The following is a 16517-nucleotide window of genomic DNA, read 5'->3' as shown; positions in this document are numbered from 1 at the left end:
CGGGCGCAGACGGGGACGAGAAAGCGTGGACGGAGAGAGGGGAAGGAGGTGATGATGGGATGAAGAAATGCCTCTTGGCTGTCACTGGCGCGCAAGCCCTGTGACGAAGGTCTGACCCGCTTAGGTAGTCCTCCGGCCCACGCCCGAGGGTACAGCGGCGCGCGCCCGGATCCTTCCGCCTCGCAACTTCAGTCCATTGAGCAGCACGGCTCCTGCAACGCTTCACCCACCGCGCCGCCCGCCCCACGCACCACCGCCGCCATCGCCTGCAGCTGCGTGCGCCTCATCGCGACCTCGGCAACCATGGCGAGCAACAAGGCCGTCGTGCTGTGCGCGCCCCCGCCCGCCCGAACCTCCTGCGAGCTCCACTGACGCGCCGCCAGCTCCCTCTACCGACGCTCCCTCAAGCTCGCCCTCGACTGGGCCGTCCACCGCTACGTGTGGAGGGGCCAGGCCCTGTACATTCGTTCGCTCTTCGAGGCCAACAAGAACGTCGTTGAACCGCGCCAGCAGAGGGTCTGTTGCAACGTCCGCCGCCCCGCCCTGTGCACGCCTGCTGATGCTTGCCGCTAGAAATTGATCCAAGAGACCGAGGCTCTGCTCGAGAAATGGAAGCACCCGGATCCCTACAGGCCTCCTGAGGCGCCTGGTGGTAAGTTGATGTCCTGCCAGCCGCTGCAGCGACGATTGCTGATGCCCGCAGGTTCCAAGTACGAGCGCAATTTGCCGACTCCCATCCTCGATCGTAAGCCAATTCCTGTGCCTCTTAGCCCTTGTCGAGTGCTGATCGTTCCTGCAGCTCCACCGCACATGACCCTGTGAACAGCTTACATCGATCGCGGCTTCATTGGTGGTTCTGTAGATTTCATGCTAGCTGTTCGGGCCAATCGCAAATGGCGTATTTGTCACAACTCTGCGCGATCTCCGTGAGAACAGGGCTGCCGCTGACTGGCAGATCTGGCTTCTAAGCAAGCCAGTATTCTTCGTGGAGCACATCACGACACGTCATAAACGCCTGGACTTTACGCCAGCATTGACGGCGCATATTTTCCATTTGCGGGGCGATTAGACAGCTTCGCTGAAAGCAAAACACGCATGTCCGATGCTCTATGCATTTGAAGCACACGGGTCCTATAACACCCATCGATATCAATGTCGGTCGTGTGCAGTTTACATAGTACGAATTCAGCAGCTCCTCGAGACGTTCTTTGTAGAATCTTATCATATATCGCCCACAGCCGTTCCATCTCGTATTTCCACTCTACTACAGTTCCCAATACGGAATACTACTTTTTTCATCCCCTGCGAACCCCAGATCCCCACAAGATGCGAGCCCACCAGAATCGCGGGGCTCCGCACGGAATCGACTGTAGTTTAAACCATCGAAATCACTCAAGTCGGACCGCGTGTGAAATGTAATCGACTCGTCAGATTTCATCCATACCCATGGATGTAATGTACAGCACCTGCCCTATTGCAGTACTCAAAGCCGTAGCCGTGAAACCCAGAACCCATGCCGAAACCCCATTATCGTTAAAGCAAACCGCCAAACCCGCGCCTGAAAAAGCAGAAGCAGAAGCTGAAGCCGAAAGAAACCGCTTACAGCTCTTGGCTGGGACCGCCCTTGCCAGCCTTGGCCGTCTTCTTGGGAAGGAGGTCTGAAATCGCAGTTAGCAAACAAGCTACAAGAACCGGCGCTGATCCAAAACGTACTCTGGTGAATGTTGGGGAGGACACCACCCTGGGCGATGGTAACGTGTCCGAGCAGCTTGTTCAGCTCTTCATCGTTGCGGATGGCAAGCTGGAGGTGACGGGGGATGATACGGGTCTTCTTGTTGTCACGGGCAGCGTTACCCGCCAGCTCGAGAATTTCGGCAGCGAGGTACTCAAGGACAGCGGCGAGGTAGACCGGGGCACCTGATTTTAATTAGAAACTTTGAATTGCCCACGGATCCGGAAAATGACTCACCAGCACCGACACGCTGAGCGTAGTTGCCCTTCCTGAGGAGACGGTGGACACGACCGACGGGGAACGCAAGACCGGCCTTGGACGAGCGGCTGCAAACGGGTCAGAAAATGCGTTCGAGATGGCGCGCGTCGAAATGACGCGTAAAATGCGCCCAAGCACGCAAAATGCATTGCTGAGGGCGCAGAATCGAGTGGAGGGAAACTTACGACTGCGCGTTGGACTTGCTGCCAGAGGCCTTGCCACCAGACTTGCCACCAGTCATTTTTGCGGTTGGTTTGGTTGAGCGATTAAGCTTGGAAAATAGAATGCGTGGGTCGTGAGTTGACGCGGTGGTCGTGCAATAAGTCGAGCGTAGTGGGATGGAGAGTGGATGGGGGGGGAATGGGAGGCGGGCGGCGCGGACAGCTTATATGAGGGAGCGTCGCGTTCTAGCGATCACCGGCCGTGACATGGGCTTCGGCGGGGCGCAAAGCGCCAGTCGCGCAGCCGCGCCCGCCGCATAAGCGAACCCGGCGCTTGTTTGCGGTCTAGCGCGTCGCGCCCCGCACGGGCCTCACAACAAGTGACGCGACGAGCTCTTGCCCGATCACTCGCCGGCCTTTAAGTATTGAGCCCGCCCGCGCGACGCAGCTCCAACTCCGTTTCTCCATCCACCACCCATACCGCTCCATCGCGCCGTCGCACGCAGCTCACCAGCTTACCTCTCCAACTCAGCTACTTCAGCTTTTTCGCGCAGCATCAGCTCAATCCGCCAAAATGCCCCCTAAGGCCCAGAAGACCCCCACCACCGGCGGAAAGGCCCCCGCTGGCAAGGCGCCCGCGGAGAAGAAGGAGGCTGGCAAGAAGACCGCCGCTCCCTCTGGCGACAAGAAGAAGCGCACCAAGTCCAGGAAGGAGACCTACTCCTCCTACATCTACAAGGGTGAGCTTGCGCGCTCTTTCCGCGCCTGCGCGGCTTTCGCGCGCTGAGCTCAGTCACTGACGTGTTTTCGCCTCCAGTCCTCAAGCAGGTCCACCCTGACACCGGTATCTCCAACCGTGCCATGTCCATCCTGAACTCTTTCGTCAACGGTAGGTTTCCATCGCATCCGAATGCGAGCGATCCGACGCTGACGCGCATTCAGACATTTTCGAGCGCGTTGCCACCGAGGCTTCCAAGCTTGCTGCCTACAACAAGAAGTCCACCATCTCTTCCCGCGAGATCCAGACCTCGTGCGTACTCCGCATCCCCGAAATGCTTACGCAATCCATACTGACTTTCTCCGCAGTGTCAGGCTGATCCTCCCGGGTGAGCTGGCCAAGCACGCCGTTTCGGAAGGCACCAAGGCCGTCACCAAGTACTCTTCCTCCACCAAATAGGTGACTTCATCTTCAGATGCGGTGTTTCAGGGTTGACTTCGGTGGCGATGTTCCCTGATTTTTAGCTCACATCAGGGCGGATCGGTTCGGGGACGGTGTTCATGGGTTTTTAATGCGATCATGGGATGGCTTGCTTCATTTTTTCAGGCCGGGTTTGGCTTTACGGACTCATGGTTTTCAGATATCACTGCGCTTGTACATTACGGTCCTCCGAGACAAGCAGTCCGAAAGGAATCGGTACCTCAGATTTTCTCGCCATCTCACTTGAATGTGCCGTTTGGATTTGGACAGGAGCTTCTAACATGGCAGGATACGTCAATCTGGATGACCTCCGTTGAGCGATGGCTATAGCTATTTTCTCCTGCTAGCAAAACGAGCACCTTCTACCACACCGTATCGACACCTGGCCGGCAACGATTCCCGACGCGATCTCACATTTCCGGTGTCACGGCATGGATTCCCGTTTGAATAAGATCAGAGGATTGGATGCAGGAAGATTGTGGGGGAACAAGTCTAATTAAGTGGTATCCCAGAGAGCGCCAGATTCAACGCCGTGGTCTTCATTGCAACCCTTCGTCTTCGTCGTCAAACGCCTCAACCTCGTCGATCGCACCCTCACGTTCCTGGCCGCCGTGGATAATGGGCTCAGAATCGGCCACATGAATAACGGGTTTGCCGTGCACGTCGGTGACGGCTTTTCTCCAGCTTCTCCAGTCCGCCTCGTCGCGAATGAGAAACGCTATCAGCATCGACGGGTCCATTTCCTTTATATGCAAACGGCGTAGGCGACGCGTATGGCAAGAGTCCACATCTTCCTGGGTATAATCTGCAAGATCGGAATGGAGCGGGAGGAAGGGCCGAGTGTTGTGCGGATCGAGATAGAAGAAATTGGAGCCTTGTACGCCGACAAAGTAATGAGAAGCCGACGGACGGCCACTTGGATTGTCAGCGAAGAAGACGCATCTGAGATGGTAGTTGCTTACCCAGCAATACCGATCGACTGGGGTAATTGCAGCGATGCCTTCAGAGCTTCCCAGTATACTGGAGTCACGCGGTCAATGCCCAGCCTGATACCAACTAAAACCATGGTCGGCCGGAAGAAACCCTTCTGGTCCTTTGCTGTTTTCATGAAACTGTCTTCGTAGACATCCGATCCATCGCCAGTGATGTATATGCGAAGACCAGCCTCCTCGTGTCCGTTCGTAAGAGCTCTGACAAAGAGTCAGTATTTATGCAACGAGGAGAGCGGAATGTGACTAACTGAATACATCTCGCGGTGGCTGATGGGCCAAACCATTCGCCTGGGTGCTTTCCGCAAGCTGCTGCACCGTGCTCGACAAAGCGGTGGATGGAGAACGGGGCCTTTGGATCATCAGCGAACAAGGAAAGGATCTGCCGCTCTTCTTGTGGATTAAGGCCTCTCCGCCAGTCTGTGTGTGTCAGCGAGATGCAAGCTTATGGCCGAAGGTGACAGCACGTACCTCTCCCCAGGCGAAGCACCTGCAGGGCATTTGCCAAAAGACTCTGCCCGGACCTGATCATGCAACCCCATCCAGTATCAGAAGAGAACCCGGTTTGGTTGCTGAGTTGGCTGCGGAGGCGCACGCCAAAGCTCATGGCGTTGGCAGCGTTTGGGTCCTGAGACCTGGGTATGGCTGCGAAGTTGGAGCGATAAGTAAGCCAGAAGCGGGCCTCGAAGTCGTCTAGGAACGGTGCAGGCCAGCCACCATCGTTGTCCGCATCCAACGAAGCGTCAGCCGCCCGGGCACTCTCATCCTCACTGCTGTTCTGACTGGTTCCGTCACCAGTTGCCGAGCGAGACGAGGTGGTGGAGCCGTGCGATACGGATAGCGGCGGCGCAGGGCGGTCGGTAGCATCTTCGCTGGGAGAGGAGGGGCGGGATTTGGAGTCGTAGGGTCTTCCGAGACACCATATGGGAGAGGCTTCTTCGTTCCTGGGGAGCGGATCCCAAAAGTACTGGACCAGGCGCTTGCTGTAGCGGCCGATATCGACGTTGGCCATGGCGGAGGGCGGACGTGTTCACCGGAATACCATCACCAGCGGTGGTCGGGAAGGGTGCGGCGGCGCAGATGGGGAGAAGTCGGGAGCGTGTGGTGGGTGCAGGTGTGATGAAGGTGACGCCGGCGCATGCCTAGACAGCTGACCCCAGGCAAAGCTCAGATGGCGGGGAAGGCATGCGGCAGCACGCCGGTGCCTGGTGCTCTCCTGGCGACGCCTCAAACATGCTGCCAACGCGGTGCAATCAGCTGTGTCTCCTCTACACATCCACAAGCCAGAGAAAAGCACGCACGATCTCATAGCAGCGCCGAGCAGCAATCACAGCACGCTGCCGGACGAGCCGCTGAGCGGGCTGCTGAGCGGGCGGGCGCTCTGCGACGAGTCATGCACGCGATAAGATAACGTACAGCGTTACAAGGGCCGGCGCAGCTCCCGAGCACTCGCCGCTCTTCTTTCTCTCTCCACACCCTTGTCATCCACCTCGCCGCTTTGCGAATCTTCTGATGGTGCACCACGCGCGCAAGGGCGGAGGCCACCGAGGCTCGCGCCGAGGCAGAGGCGGCTCTCGCGGGGCCTCCACCCCCCGGACGTTCACCAGAGCCTCCGTTGATGGTTTGCTGCCCTCCCCGCCACCCTTCACATCTGGTACTCACCTCGCCCGCCAGCTCCCGCTACCCATGCATTTTCTCTCCAGGAGGAAGCCCGCAATACCGAGCATCGCCACCACCTCTGGTCCTCCGATGTAAAGCTCCGGCACAAAGGCATCAGCTTCGTAAGCGCAGGCAATCTTGCCGGCACACTGCCCGAAGAATCTCGTTCCGACAATTCTACGCCCAATGAGTGCACTCCCGACGGGTCGACGCCAAACGAGTCACTTTCAAATCGCGACGAGCCCATCGCAGATGCCATTGCGGAGTCTGAGAGCGCCATGGCGCAAATGCATCTCGAGCCCACCGTCGAAGCTACCGCGTCGCCACCTGCGCCCGCCCTTTTCTTCGAGGACACTGCCGGTTCGAGCGCCCTTGCCGCCACGCAATTTCCGCCTCCGGTGGTACGCAATGCCTCTCCGACCCCTTCCGACTCCAGCGAAGAGGTGGTCCTATTTCGAGGCCGGAACAATGTGAAAGTTGTGACGGATTCGATTCAGCTGAAGCAGACCAAAAGCGAGGCCAACGTACTAGCTGCCCAGGAATCATCAGTCGCGTCGGCAGCTCTGCCCAAACCTACTGCAAAGGCCCAAGCTCGCAGCGCATCCGCTCGCCGATTGCATTCGCATAGCAGTCGCCATCAGAACGATTCCGACCCAGATGCAGAGGCTATTGCAGACTATATTGAGAATATCAAAGCACAGGAACACGACGATGCAGGCGAACTCGTGACTGGAAATACCTACGCAACCTCAACTCTTACACATCGGGTTTTGGGGCTGACGGACAATGATGAATGGGACGCCGCTGCCGACCAGAGCACCACGCAAAAACCTGGCCATGGAAATCCCCATAAGAACGACTGGGACTCTTCCCAACTTGGAGACTTTGACAATATTAGTACTTCATCTGAGGTGTTTGGTAACGTTGATCGCATACTTCGTAAACGGGCGCGGTCAAACGGCCTTCAATATCTTGTTGTTTTCGAAAACTCAAATGAGGACGAGGCTCGCTGGATCCCCGTCTCTAGATTGACTCGGGAACATGATAAGAGCCTTGTGGCCGCATTCGAAGAAACCACCGCAAATGTCACGCTTGGAAACGAAGCCGATACATCCGAGAGCTGGTCCGACGAGAGCGAAGACGACGATGAAGACGACGACGAGGACGAGGAGGACGATGACGACGACGATATGGACTTTGAGGATGAAGAAGACCTTATCCAGAGGAGAATAGAGCGCATGAGTGATGAAAAGCTTGCGCGCTTGATTGCGAAGCAAGAGGAGCTGGGCATGAACACAGATACTCTTCTTCTGTTCGACGGTGAAGATGAGGATGAAGATGTCGAGATTGACGACCTCGGTGCCGGGAATAAGTATCGCATGCCGCAGACGAGTCGAGGAAGGAAGCAGAAATCAAAATCGAAGCGAGCCAGAGGAGACTTCCCCTCAGCGACTATAATGGCCGATGTGCTCGAACAGGACCCTTACAATGGCTTCGATATCATGGACTTTGATAGGCCGAGTCTTAAGAAGAAGAAGAAAGGCAGGGCGGTCGATTTGCCCTTTGAGCTGTCCGACGACGATCTCGCGTCTCAGCTCGTCACATCGTGGGAAAACGATCGCAGCAAGAAACGTCTCAAGAAGCAGGAGCGGGCGGAGCTACGCTCTCAAGGTCTCCTTGGAAAGAAGAACAAGTTCAAAGCCGACCTGAATGCTAAATACAACGAGGGCATGTCATTCACTCAAATTAGAGAAGAGATCAAGGTGTTCTTGGACTCGCCCGGTCAGAGCCGGCCTTTCCCTCCCATGGACAAACGCGACCGTGCCGCACTTCACCAGCTGGCGGCGGCTTTGGGGCTCACGTCAAGATCTATTGGCTCCGGAACCTCGCGCTTCACTACGCTTATCAAGACATCGCGTACGAGGGAATTCAACGAGATGTCGTTTGCCAAGATCACCGCGAGGTACCAAAATCGCTTCCTCCAGCGCATGGACAAACGCGGTGCTGGCAAGAAATCCGGTGGTGGAGGCGGTGGAGGCAGGTATGCTGCCGTATCCTATCAAGACGGTGACGTCGTCGGTGCATCTGCACCTGAAATTGGCTCAGAAAACAAAGGACGGGCCATGCTTGAGAAGATGGGCTGGAGTTCTGGTACAGCTTTGGGTGCTTTGAACAACAAGGGTATCCTTCAGCCCGTCACACATGTTGTTAAGACCACGAAGACAGGCCTGGGCTAAGACACGACCTGTCTGTCTCTTGTGTCCATTCCATGCGTGTGGCTTCCTTCTTTGCTGGACCGACTCTTTATAGCTTTGAAAGGTGCAGGCGAAGGGAAATGCGGATTCAAAGGCAAAATGATCGTCGAAGAAACGGTACAAACATTCGAGACATAACTGGTGTTCAAACAACAGGTCTACTGGGTTGCTTGCATCATTGTGGAGGCCAAGGTGGTTCTAGTGGTGTTTTCGGTCATCATGTATAACTTAAAAGGAGTGGGCACTTAGACACACAAAATATAGAGAATGCGAAACGGACGAATAAAAAGTGCTTTGGTGTTGACTTAATTAACCTCGTCTAATTTTCTACTTTGTACACAAATAACTGGACCCTAGGAATAACGTGTACTCGGAAACACGAATATATGCATTCCAGTCCTGTTATTTCTGATCACATGTGTTGCCGAGAAAGTTATAATATGGCAAAGCATTATTGATCAATCTTTAATCTATGGTGATAATTTCAGTCTACTAACAGCCTAGAATATAGCAACAGCCATATTACGACAAGGGAAAGTCTACTAGTAAGAAGAGGTAAAAAGTAAGCCATTAGCGCTGGCGGTTAAGTTTGGAGCCTGGTTCTTGAATATTAACGTGGGGTGTAATTATAGTTTTGCGACATTAACCATGTGTATTATAATTCGCCGAGAAGACGTATTTGCTCTGGAACGAGAGGGAGCAAACCTTGTAACCGAGGCAGGCAGGAACTGTTTTATCGTTCATGACGCTAAATTTTTTCTAAAAGGCCTTAATTGCAGAGGGTTGTGAGCACTATATGTGCAACTCAACCAAGACGGGGAACTTGCGGAACACAAAACCCCGCCTGCATATGTGCCTCGGGGGTACAAAGGTGCTGTCTTACTTGAACATAGTGTGGCTGCGCTGCCATATGCATGCATGACCCTTCACGTAACACTGCGCTTTTCCGTAGCACAAAGTAGCATTAGGAGAAGGCTTGTTTCGACGAAACAACACCATATGGGAAACCCGAGACCACGGGCGTATTTCGTCGCACAGTAAACGTCGATGGTATGCGATTGTAATTTCCTACCGGAACTAATGTACGCCTGCCAGCCTGACACTGAGAACCACGCGCTTGAAGATATACCAGCACTTTATGTGCTCTGCTAGACTTCCCTGCTTCGCGTTGTAGGTAAAGGAAAAGAAGAGGGTATGTGAGCAAGATAAACTGGACGAAGGTAACCAAGTGAGTCCACGCGTGCCCTACGCCCCTTTTAGTTTTAGGGTACCATATACAAATCAAATGAGGAAAAGGACCAACGCCGGGTGTGAATGCATGCAGAACGCCCTCCAGGATGCAGCATGTAAAACTCTCTTCGCTCCAACCATCTTTCGAATATAAACTTTGAACATATTGTGGAAAGTGAAATCCCTCCCCCCAAAGAAACGAAAGTTGCCGCTTATTGCCTGTCATTCTCCGGAGGTTCCTCACCAGGCAGGAGAATCTCGTGGCCAGTGCCATTACGGACCCAGAAACTGGCAACGCAGCCAATAGAACTGACAGCTGCGACAAGCCACCAAGCAATCCCGACAATGCCCCTCTCTAGCCCAACACCGTACCAGTAGCCGGCGGCGATGGGTCCCACGGTGCGGAAGGTCGAGCTCACGCTCTGGCCGATGCCATGGATAGTGGCAAGGACACTCGGATGCGGGCTGGAGTTATTGAGCAGGATAATACTAGCTGGAAGAGCAAAGGTACGCGCGGTCACCTGGAGGGTGAGAATGAGACTGATGCCGACCCATACCCAGAATCCTGTGGCGGGACTTGGCGCCGGTGTTGGCGAGGGCAAGAGAGACAAATAGGGTGCCAGGAAATAAGCCAGCGGGAAAAGAAAAAGCGAGTAGCGGAAGCAACGCATCAGGCCGAAACGCGTGTTGGCCCAGGGGTATATAGAAAGCTGAAGGAACAGGCCGACAATTCCAAGGACAGCTAGAGCAAAGCCAATAGCAGCAGGCTCAAAGGCAAGACCGCCGCTAAAGATAAAAGGGTTGGATCTCTTGGTGAAGCGGGCCGTGATGTCAGGTGCAGGCCTATCGCTGGAAAGATACACAATCCAGAGACTGGAGAAGGCACTGTATGGAGCAAGTCAGCGATACCGGAACGCCAAGCCCGATTTGCGGCGGAGACTTACCCCATATGGAAGTCAAAAATGGCAATTGAAAGCAAGACCCATAGAACGTTGGAGGTCCAGATGCGGCTGAATGGCAAAACTTGCTGGCGCTTTGTCATGCTCGGCTTCTCGCCATGATTGATTGACGAGAGTTCAACAGCGTCGTCGTCCATGCCCGCCAGTAGGCCATCGGAGGCGGAGTCGACAAGGCTGTAGCGGTGCGCATTGGGCGACGTGAAGCGAGAAATGAACCTCTTCACCAGGTCCAGGATGCTGGGAAGCGGGACCTTGGAGTTCCGGATGCTGGCTAGCGTCTCTGTGAGTAGTAAATGCACGGCAATGGCCTCGAGAACGAGTAGGATGGCGCAGAGGAGGTTTGGCATGGCGTATGGATATTTTTCCATCCATTGGACACCATCGACCCCGCCAAAGACTGAGGCTGGGCCGAAGAGCTTTGGGTATGCGGCGACAGGCTCGACGAGCAAGCCGCTCAGAACTGCGGGGCGGCGGTCAGCAGGCGGAGAAGATGCGAATGGCAAGGGTGGGAGAGCGACGTACTGGGACCGAGGATGTTGGCCACGTTGAAGGCAAGTGGAAGCAGCAGGAAAGCGCGCGAGTGGAAGCGCTTATCGACCGTCTCGGCAACCATGGTTCGCGCAGAGCCGATGGTGCCGTTGATGGCACCGCCAAACATGCGCCAGAGCGTGGCCTGCAAAAAAGTTTGCGAGAAGCCGACGCCCAAACACGAGAAAGCGGTGCCGACGAGGCCGATCAACAGCACGCGTTTGCGACCACACCACGGGGCATCGGCGACGCGCCCCCAGACGACAGCAGTGACAATCTGGGTGGCAGTGAAGCTGCCCTGCAGCACACCGGCCTGGTGCGAGATGGCCGAGTCGGGCAGGGCGGGATCGAAGGACTTTAGCTGGTGGACCATGTACGTCTGCAGCGAGGCCATTTGGAAAAAATCGACAAAGCGCGAGATGGCCAGCACGGCGAGCTGGCCCTTGTGAGGCAGCGTGGCCCAGCTGGCGGGCGGCGGCTTGCTGTGTTCGATGGGCGTGTCCATGTCGGCAGGTTCGTCGAGCTCGAGGCGGCCGAGGGAGATGGAGCGGGCGTGGGGATTTACGCCGGAGCCATGGCGCTGATGAGCTTTGTGCTGGCGGAGGGCGGCACCGGTGGACGAGTCAGCGGGCTCGGCCTGCGAGGTGGTTCTGCTGCGCATCGTCGCGGAGTGGAGGTGACGAGGGAAACATTGGCGCGGCGGGAGGGGTGATAGGATGTAGGCCGGCACCGCAGCGCTGTGGGGCGCCTCCGTCAGCTCCGTCGCAGCTGCATACGTATTGTCGGACGCGCCTGTGCTTCAGGCCCTTGTCTTGGCGCGGCTTGGCGACAGGGACTGCGGTGCGCGCGCGACATTAGCAGGAGCGTCCCGCCTGGCAGTCCGTGCGGCCGCGCAATCAACCTCGCGCGCCGCTCGCCCATCCAAATCCGCGGCGCCGATCGCCTCCGCATCCAGCCCGGCGTTGCGACGCGCACAAAAAGCTTGGGAAGGCTTGTGTGTGGCCGCCTATCAATAGCACCCGAGACGCTCTCCTTGCGACAGCCCCGGCAATGCGCCCGCAGAATCTGCGCTTGTCCCCGCGCCGCCGTCGCATCGTCGTCGCCTGTCGTCGTCGTAGGCGCCGCTAGTGTGGACGCGAGGCTCAACCAGCCACAGCCGCGCTGCATCTCAGCCACGCCAGCCGCGACGGGACGACGGCCACACCATCTCAAGCTGCCGTCCCGCTCAACGCCCTCCACCGCACACCACCTCTCACCGCCCAGCCGTTGCTGACATCACCCCCTGCAGCCCCGCGAACCAAGCGCAGCCAAGTCGGATACACGGCTTTCCCGTGCCCAGATTAGCATTATGTTGTTTGCTCTGCAGATTCTACTATCTATGTACAGTACACACGATTCGCGTCTCACAGCCCCGTCTCCGCATCCCCTACCCGCTTGTACTTTCGCAGTAGCCGCTGCCGCACGCCGTCCGGACTCAGCACCTCCTGCAAATCCACCGCCCGCTGCTGCAGCGAACGCTGCCATCCGGACATGCTCCGCATCGCCCGGTGCTTGTACAGACACAGGCACAGCAGCGCAACAATGGCCACGCCGACCGCCAGCGGGCCCCCGATGTTTGCGATGCTCGCTCCCACCGACTTTGGCAGCGTTGTGTAGTAGTTTAAGCTGTTGAGGCCCGTGTTCCAGTTGGCCCCGCCGTTGGCCACGAATGGCGGGTGTGCTTCGATGACCTCGCCCTCGGCGAGCGGCGGGTGTCGCTGGCAGCTCCAGTCGTCGCACGACGGCATGAGGCCCGCCGATGGCACAAACGTCTTGGTGACCGACGAGCGCCGCAGCACGTTCCCGTGCTCGTCCAGTGCCTCTGCAAACGCATACGGCTTGACCGTCTCGATGCGCAGCCTCGTCTCGAACCCACGCTTGGTCGCATTTCCCACAAACTCCCACGGCCCGTTTGCATCGTTGCCCGCGTAAAACTGCCATGACTTGACCTCGGTGGCACCGTTCCACGACACGTAGAAGACCATGCCCGCGACGCTGGTCCCCGTGCGGGAGAACGTCCACAGCGCCGGGTTGTCCCGGGGCGTGCCCGACCACTCGAACTTGTACACCCGGTAGTTGACCACTCCCGACTCGGGCTGCGCGAGCTTGCCGTACATGACGGCCTCGCCCGTTGGCAGGTGCTCGGAGAAGAAGGGGTTGTTGCCCCAGCCGATCACGACGTGGCCGTCCTTGAGCACCTGCATGTTGCCCTGCGATCCCGACAACACCCCTCCTGCCGCGTCCGGGGCCAGCCATTCCTGGAGCATCGATGCCGTACGGGCGACGTGGTTGATGGCGATGGTCATACCGCGCGACCAGGGGTTCGTGGAGTTGTAGTGATTGCTGGCGTTGTCGAAGAGGGAGAGGACCGTATGCGTCGAGTTCTCCTTTAGCCAGCGCGCATGGTGCTGGCTGGAGAAGTGCAGGTTGAGGTTGCGGAAGCTGGGGTTCGCGCCGTTCAGCTCCCAGATGACATGGCCGTCCTCGCGCGAGATCTTGTACACGGCAGCCATGTGGCGCGAGGAGATGAGATAGTCGCCGTCTTCATTCTTGTCGACGGAGTTGATGTGGAAGTAGTCCCACGGCGAGTTGGGCGAGCGTCCGTCGCCACTGGTGTCGGTGGTACCGGGCATGGTGTAGCTGAAGCTCGGTGACACGTGGTCCAGGGCGCGCCACTCGAACACCACGTCGTTGGTCTCAATGTCAACCTCCTGGAAGACGCTGTCGACAATCCAGCCCATCCCCCGCTCGATGCCAAAGGGTGCCAGGTCGTATTGGCGGGTCTGGTAAACGGTCATCAGGGCCGTCTTGCCGCCAGGCAGCACGCGGAACTCGTGCATGTCGGCCTGGGCGGTGGAACCCCCGCTCTCGACCGTCTTGACGACGCGGTACTCGTTGTTCATGATCATGCCGTGGCCGCGGGCGAAGCCTTGGTACTGCTCGCCCTGGTAGAAGCAAAGGTGGTCCTCGCCCTGGTAGTCGCAGACGCGGGGCGCGTGGCCAACCATGGGGCCCATGAGACCAGCTCCGGACCACACCAGGTTCTGAGGCTGTCAGCGGACTGCGGGCGGGGGCGGGCGAGCTAAGAGACGTACGCCATAGTTATCATATATGTAGGGCCCAGGGTCGACGTTGCGATAGGGCGAGAGGAAAATGTAGCCCGGCGACACGAAGTCGGGCCATAGCACGTCGAATTGTATTATGGGCGCATGAATCTCTGGTCTCTGCAGCTGTGGTCAGCGGCGGCGCAACGCGGCACGCAGGCGCAGCAGGACGCACCGAGTGGAAGAAGGACGTAGGAGAGGTGTCGTTGTTCAGGTCCGCGCGAGCAGAGGCAGTAAACGAGAGAAAGAGGAACGCAACGGCACGTAGAAACGAAGGCATGGAAGGAGAGGCTGGTGTCGGCGACATGGCAAAAAAATGGCAGTTATGGAGCGAGGCGGCTTGTCATTGAAGAGACCACACCCCTCTGCGGAAGAAGCGAAAAGCAGACGCGGGCGCTGGGATGACGCGGATGCGGCCAGACAAAATGCAGCGCCCTGAGCGCCTTACGCAGCTAGAGAGCCGCTGGCCACGTTCGAGCTGCGGGCCCACCGGCGTCTCCACGCAGAGACGCGCATCCCTGGCCGCCAGCGATCAGCCACACCGCGCCCCGAACGAGATTAGAGGCCTGCCCCCACCCGGTCCATCGCAATCGGAATCCCACCGCCAGCGGACGCTGCTCGCCCTCCGCGCCAGGAGGACGTGGAGACACACCACGGCCCACCCAAGCTCACGCGGCCTGCGCACCGCAATTCTTGGCGCCGCGACGCTGCCCATGGCCGCGCCCACGCCCACGCCGCCCTGCCGCCGCCGCCACACGCCCGCCCTCCTGCATGACATTGCGCCCAGGCGTCCAGGATGATTGCTCCTTCACCTCGGATCAAGCGGCAAGAGATGGACAGAGATTAACTGCATTTGAGCGTCCTGCTCGGAAAAAGCCTGCGGAAGACGCTGTCCGCTCTGAAAGCTGTGTACATGAACCTGCGCCAAGAAAAGAGTCTATGTCCCTGATGCCAACTCCGCGTCGCCCGTTTTGGAAAGATAACATATTACACCAACATAAGCCCAAACCCGGCGCAATGTGCGTGAATCAAAAGAACATGCAAACCAACGGCGCCCGCGCCTACGAGCTACCGAACAGTCGGTGGCCGAAGTAGCGGTGCAGCGTCATCGATGCCGCCAGCACCGTGGCTGCCGCGCCGCCTCCGACGACCAGCATGCGGAAGGCAACGTTGCACATCTGCGCCTTGTTGCGGCCCCGGCACCTGTCGACAAAGCCGTCCGTGTCGTTGGTGTGCGGGAACTTCTTGTCCGGCACCGGCACTTCGAGGAAATCGCACAGCGGCTCCCAGCCCTGGCCCATGCGGTACTCGAGCAGGCGCTCCGGCGGCACGAGCTTGCGCACCTCTTCGTAGTGCTCGTGGTAGACCTGCTTGCCGTACTTCTTGAAGTCGCCCTTGAAGAAGCTGGTCCAGAACTTGTGCAGCATGGGCTGGTAAAGCCCAGAGCCCCAGTCCCACTTGGCGACCATCTTCAACTCCGGGTCATTGGCGCGCCAGTCGACCGTCTTGAGGCAGGAGCTGCGTCTTCGGTTAGCATCTGCAGCCAAGTCCTGCTCCTTGGACCAACTTACGCGTGCCAAGAGTCAACGTCGCGGGTGGTCAGGATGATCTTGGCCTCGGGATACGCCTCAATCAGCTCCTTCGCGAACGCAATCGCCGGCCAATCGCAAAGAGACTGCAGCATCGTTAGCCTGCGCGGGCCGTCAGGGTGAAGGGTCATCATACCTGGCAGTGGCCGAGGAGCTGGTCCCACTGTTCACGGCCAAAGTGGCCAACGCCGTCGTACTTGTAGGCCAGAGCATCCATCCACATAAGCGCATCAGGCGGGTTCTCCACGCTGACGGCCATCATGTGGTAGGTGTCGTTGAAGCCAAGCTCGCGCAGGGCATCACGGAGAGCTGCACCCAGCGGTCAGGGCCTGCTCTGAGGAGGACAGTTGTTACTACTACTCACAAGCAGTGCCAGTGCGGCCGAGTCCCAGGCACATGACCCTCATGGGCACGGTACGCTTGCATTGGCGGCGGTCGATGTCGGTGTCGGCGGTGAAGATGTCGGTGATGGGCTTCGGGGTGTACTGGTCGGCGTACGTCATGGTGGCGGCAGGTTCAAAGAGCGACAGACTTGGAACGATGGTGTTGGAGGAGAGAAGCGAAGGCTGATAGGAGACGTCTTCTTGAAGGAGCGTGGGAAGAAGTGTACAAAAACAACCAGGGCTGGGGCAGGCCACCACTTCCCGCCACGGACATTCATATATATGGGGCCATTGGAGCTGGGCAGTGCGCAATTCTCAAACGTTTCATGACATCGGTGGCCAGGGACCCAGGGCAGGCTCCACCGGTGCACACATTTCGATCGCCGCGCGTCGCGAATGCCGCTTCCTCCCAGCGTGCGGCGCCGGGGGCGTG

The 16517-nt window shown here is 57.9% G+C and overlaps 8 protein-coding genes across 8 annotated transcripts; 3 read left to right on the top strand and 5 right to left on the bottom strand.

Annotated features, from left to right (window-relative positions):
• Positions 1 to 303: 303 nt before the first annotated feature.
• On the top strand, positions 304 to 822 carry LTHEOB_12759 (Complex 1 LYR protein; the record flags this gene model as incomplete). The annotated part of the gene is made up of 5 exons (XM_035509661.1): positions 304 to 329; positions 384 to 516; positions 574 to 652; positions 704 to 745; positions 800 to 822. 5 exons carry the CDS (start codon positions 304 to 306, stop codon positions 820 to 822), a joined length of 303 nt encoding a protein of 100 aa, XP_035363877.1.
• A 777-nt stretch (positions 823 to 1599) lies between these two features.
• Positions 1600 to 2231, bottom strand: LTHEOB_12758 (Histone H2A; the record flags this gene model as incomplete). Its single annotated transcript, XM_035509660.1, has 4 exons — positions 1600 to 1658; positions 1714 to 1917; positions 1970 to 2058; positions 2176 to 2231. The coding sequence occupies 4 exons, from the start codon at positions 2229 to 2231 to the stop codon at positions 1600 to 1602; spliced, it is 408 nt and encodes a 135-aa protein (XP_035363876.1).
• Positions 2232 to 2725: 494 nt separating this feature from the next.
• LTHEOB_12757 (Histone h2b protein) lies at positions 2726 to 3328 on the top strand (the record flags this gene model as incomplete). The annotated part of the gene is made up of 4 exons (XM_035509659.1): positions 2726 to 2891; positions 2969 to 3040; positions 3094 to 3181; positions 3238 to 3328. 4 exons carry the CDS (start codon positions 2726 to 2728, stop codon positions 3326 to 3328), a joined length of 417 nt encoding a protein of 138 aa, XP_035363875.1.
• Positions 3329 to 3888: 560 nt separating this feature from the next.
• Positions 3889 to 5350, bottom strand: LTHEOB_12756 (Peptidase C54; the record flags this gene model as incomplete). The annotated part of the gene is made up of 4 exons (XM_035509658.1): positions 3889 to 4264; positions 4312 to 4539; positions 4590 to 4758; positions 4810 to 5350. The coding sequence occupies 4 exons, from the start codon at positions 5348 to 5350 to the stop codon at positions 3889 to 3891; spliced, it is 1314 nt and encodes a 437-aa protein (XP_035363874.1).
• Positions 5351 to 5850: 500 nt separating this feature from the next.
• On the top strand, positions 5851 to 8234 carry LTHEOB_12755 (R3h and g-patch domain-containing protein; the record flags this gene model as incomplete). The annotated part of the gene is made up of 2 exons (XM_035509657.1): positions 5851 to 5959; positions 6013 to 8234. The coding sequence occupies 2 exons, from the start codon at positions 5851 to 5853 to the stop codon at positions 8232 to 8234; spliced, it is 2331 nt and encodes a 776-aa protein (XP_035363873.1).
• A 1460-nt stretch (positions 8235 to 9694) lies between these two features.
• Positions 9695 to 11630, bottom strand: LTHEOB_12754 (MFS transporter; the record flags this gene model as incomplete). Its single annotated transcript, XM_035509656.1, has 3 exons — positions 9695 to 10367; positions 10427 to 10901; positions 10964 to 11630. 3 exons carry the CDS (start codon positions 11628 to 11630, stop codon positions 9695 to 9697), a joined length of 1815 nt encoding a protein of 604 aa, XP_035363872.1.
• A 742-nt stretch (positions 11631 to 12372) lies between these two features.
• Positions 12373 to 14392, bottom strand: LTHEOB_12753 (Arylsulfotransferase; the record flags this gene model as incomplete). Its single annotated transcript, XM_035509655.1, has 5 exons — positions 12373 to 12395; positions 12444 to 12830; positions 12885 to 14052; positions 14104 to 14232; positions 14288 to 14392. 5 exons carry the CDS (start codon positions 14390 to 14392, stop codon positions 12373 to 12375), a joined length of 1812 nt encoding a protein of 603 aa, XP_035363871.1.
• A 781-nt stretch (positions 14393 to 15173) lies between these two features.
• Positions 15174 to 16204, bottom strand: LTHEOB_12752 (Nad dependent epimerase dehydratase; the record flags this gene model as incomplete). Its single annotated transcript, XM_035509654.1, has 4 exons — positions 15174 to 15630; positions 15684 to 15787; positions 15838 to 16010; positions 16066 to 16204. 4 exons carry the CDS (start codon positions 16202 to 16204, stop codon positions 15174 to 15176), a joined length of 873 nt encoding a protein of 290 aa, XP_035363870.1.
• Positions 16205 to 16517: the final 313 nt, after the last annotated feature.

The sequence above is a fragment of the Lasiodiplodia theobromae genome, assembly GCF_012971845.1.
Source record: "Lasiodiplodia theobromae strain AM2As chromosome Unknown scaffold_73, whole genome shotgun sequence".
NCBI lineage: Eukaryota > Fungi > Ascomycota > Dothideomycetes > Botryosphaeriales > Botryosphaeriaceae > Lasiodiplodia > Lasiodiplodia theobromae.
Note: the sequence above shows the minus strand (reverse complement) of the source record. Positions and strands in the feature narration are given on the sequence as shown.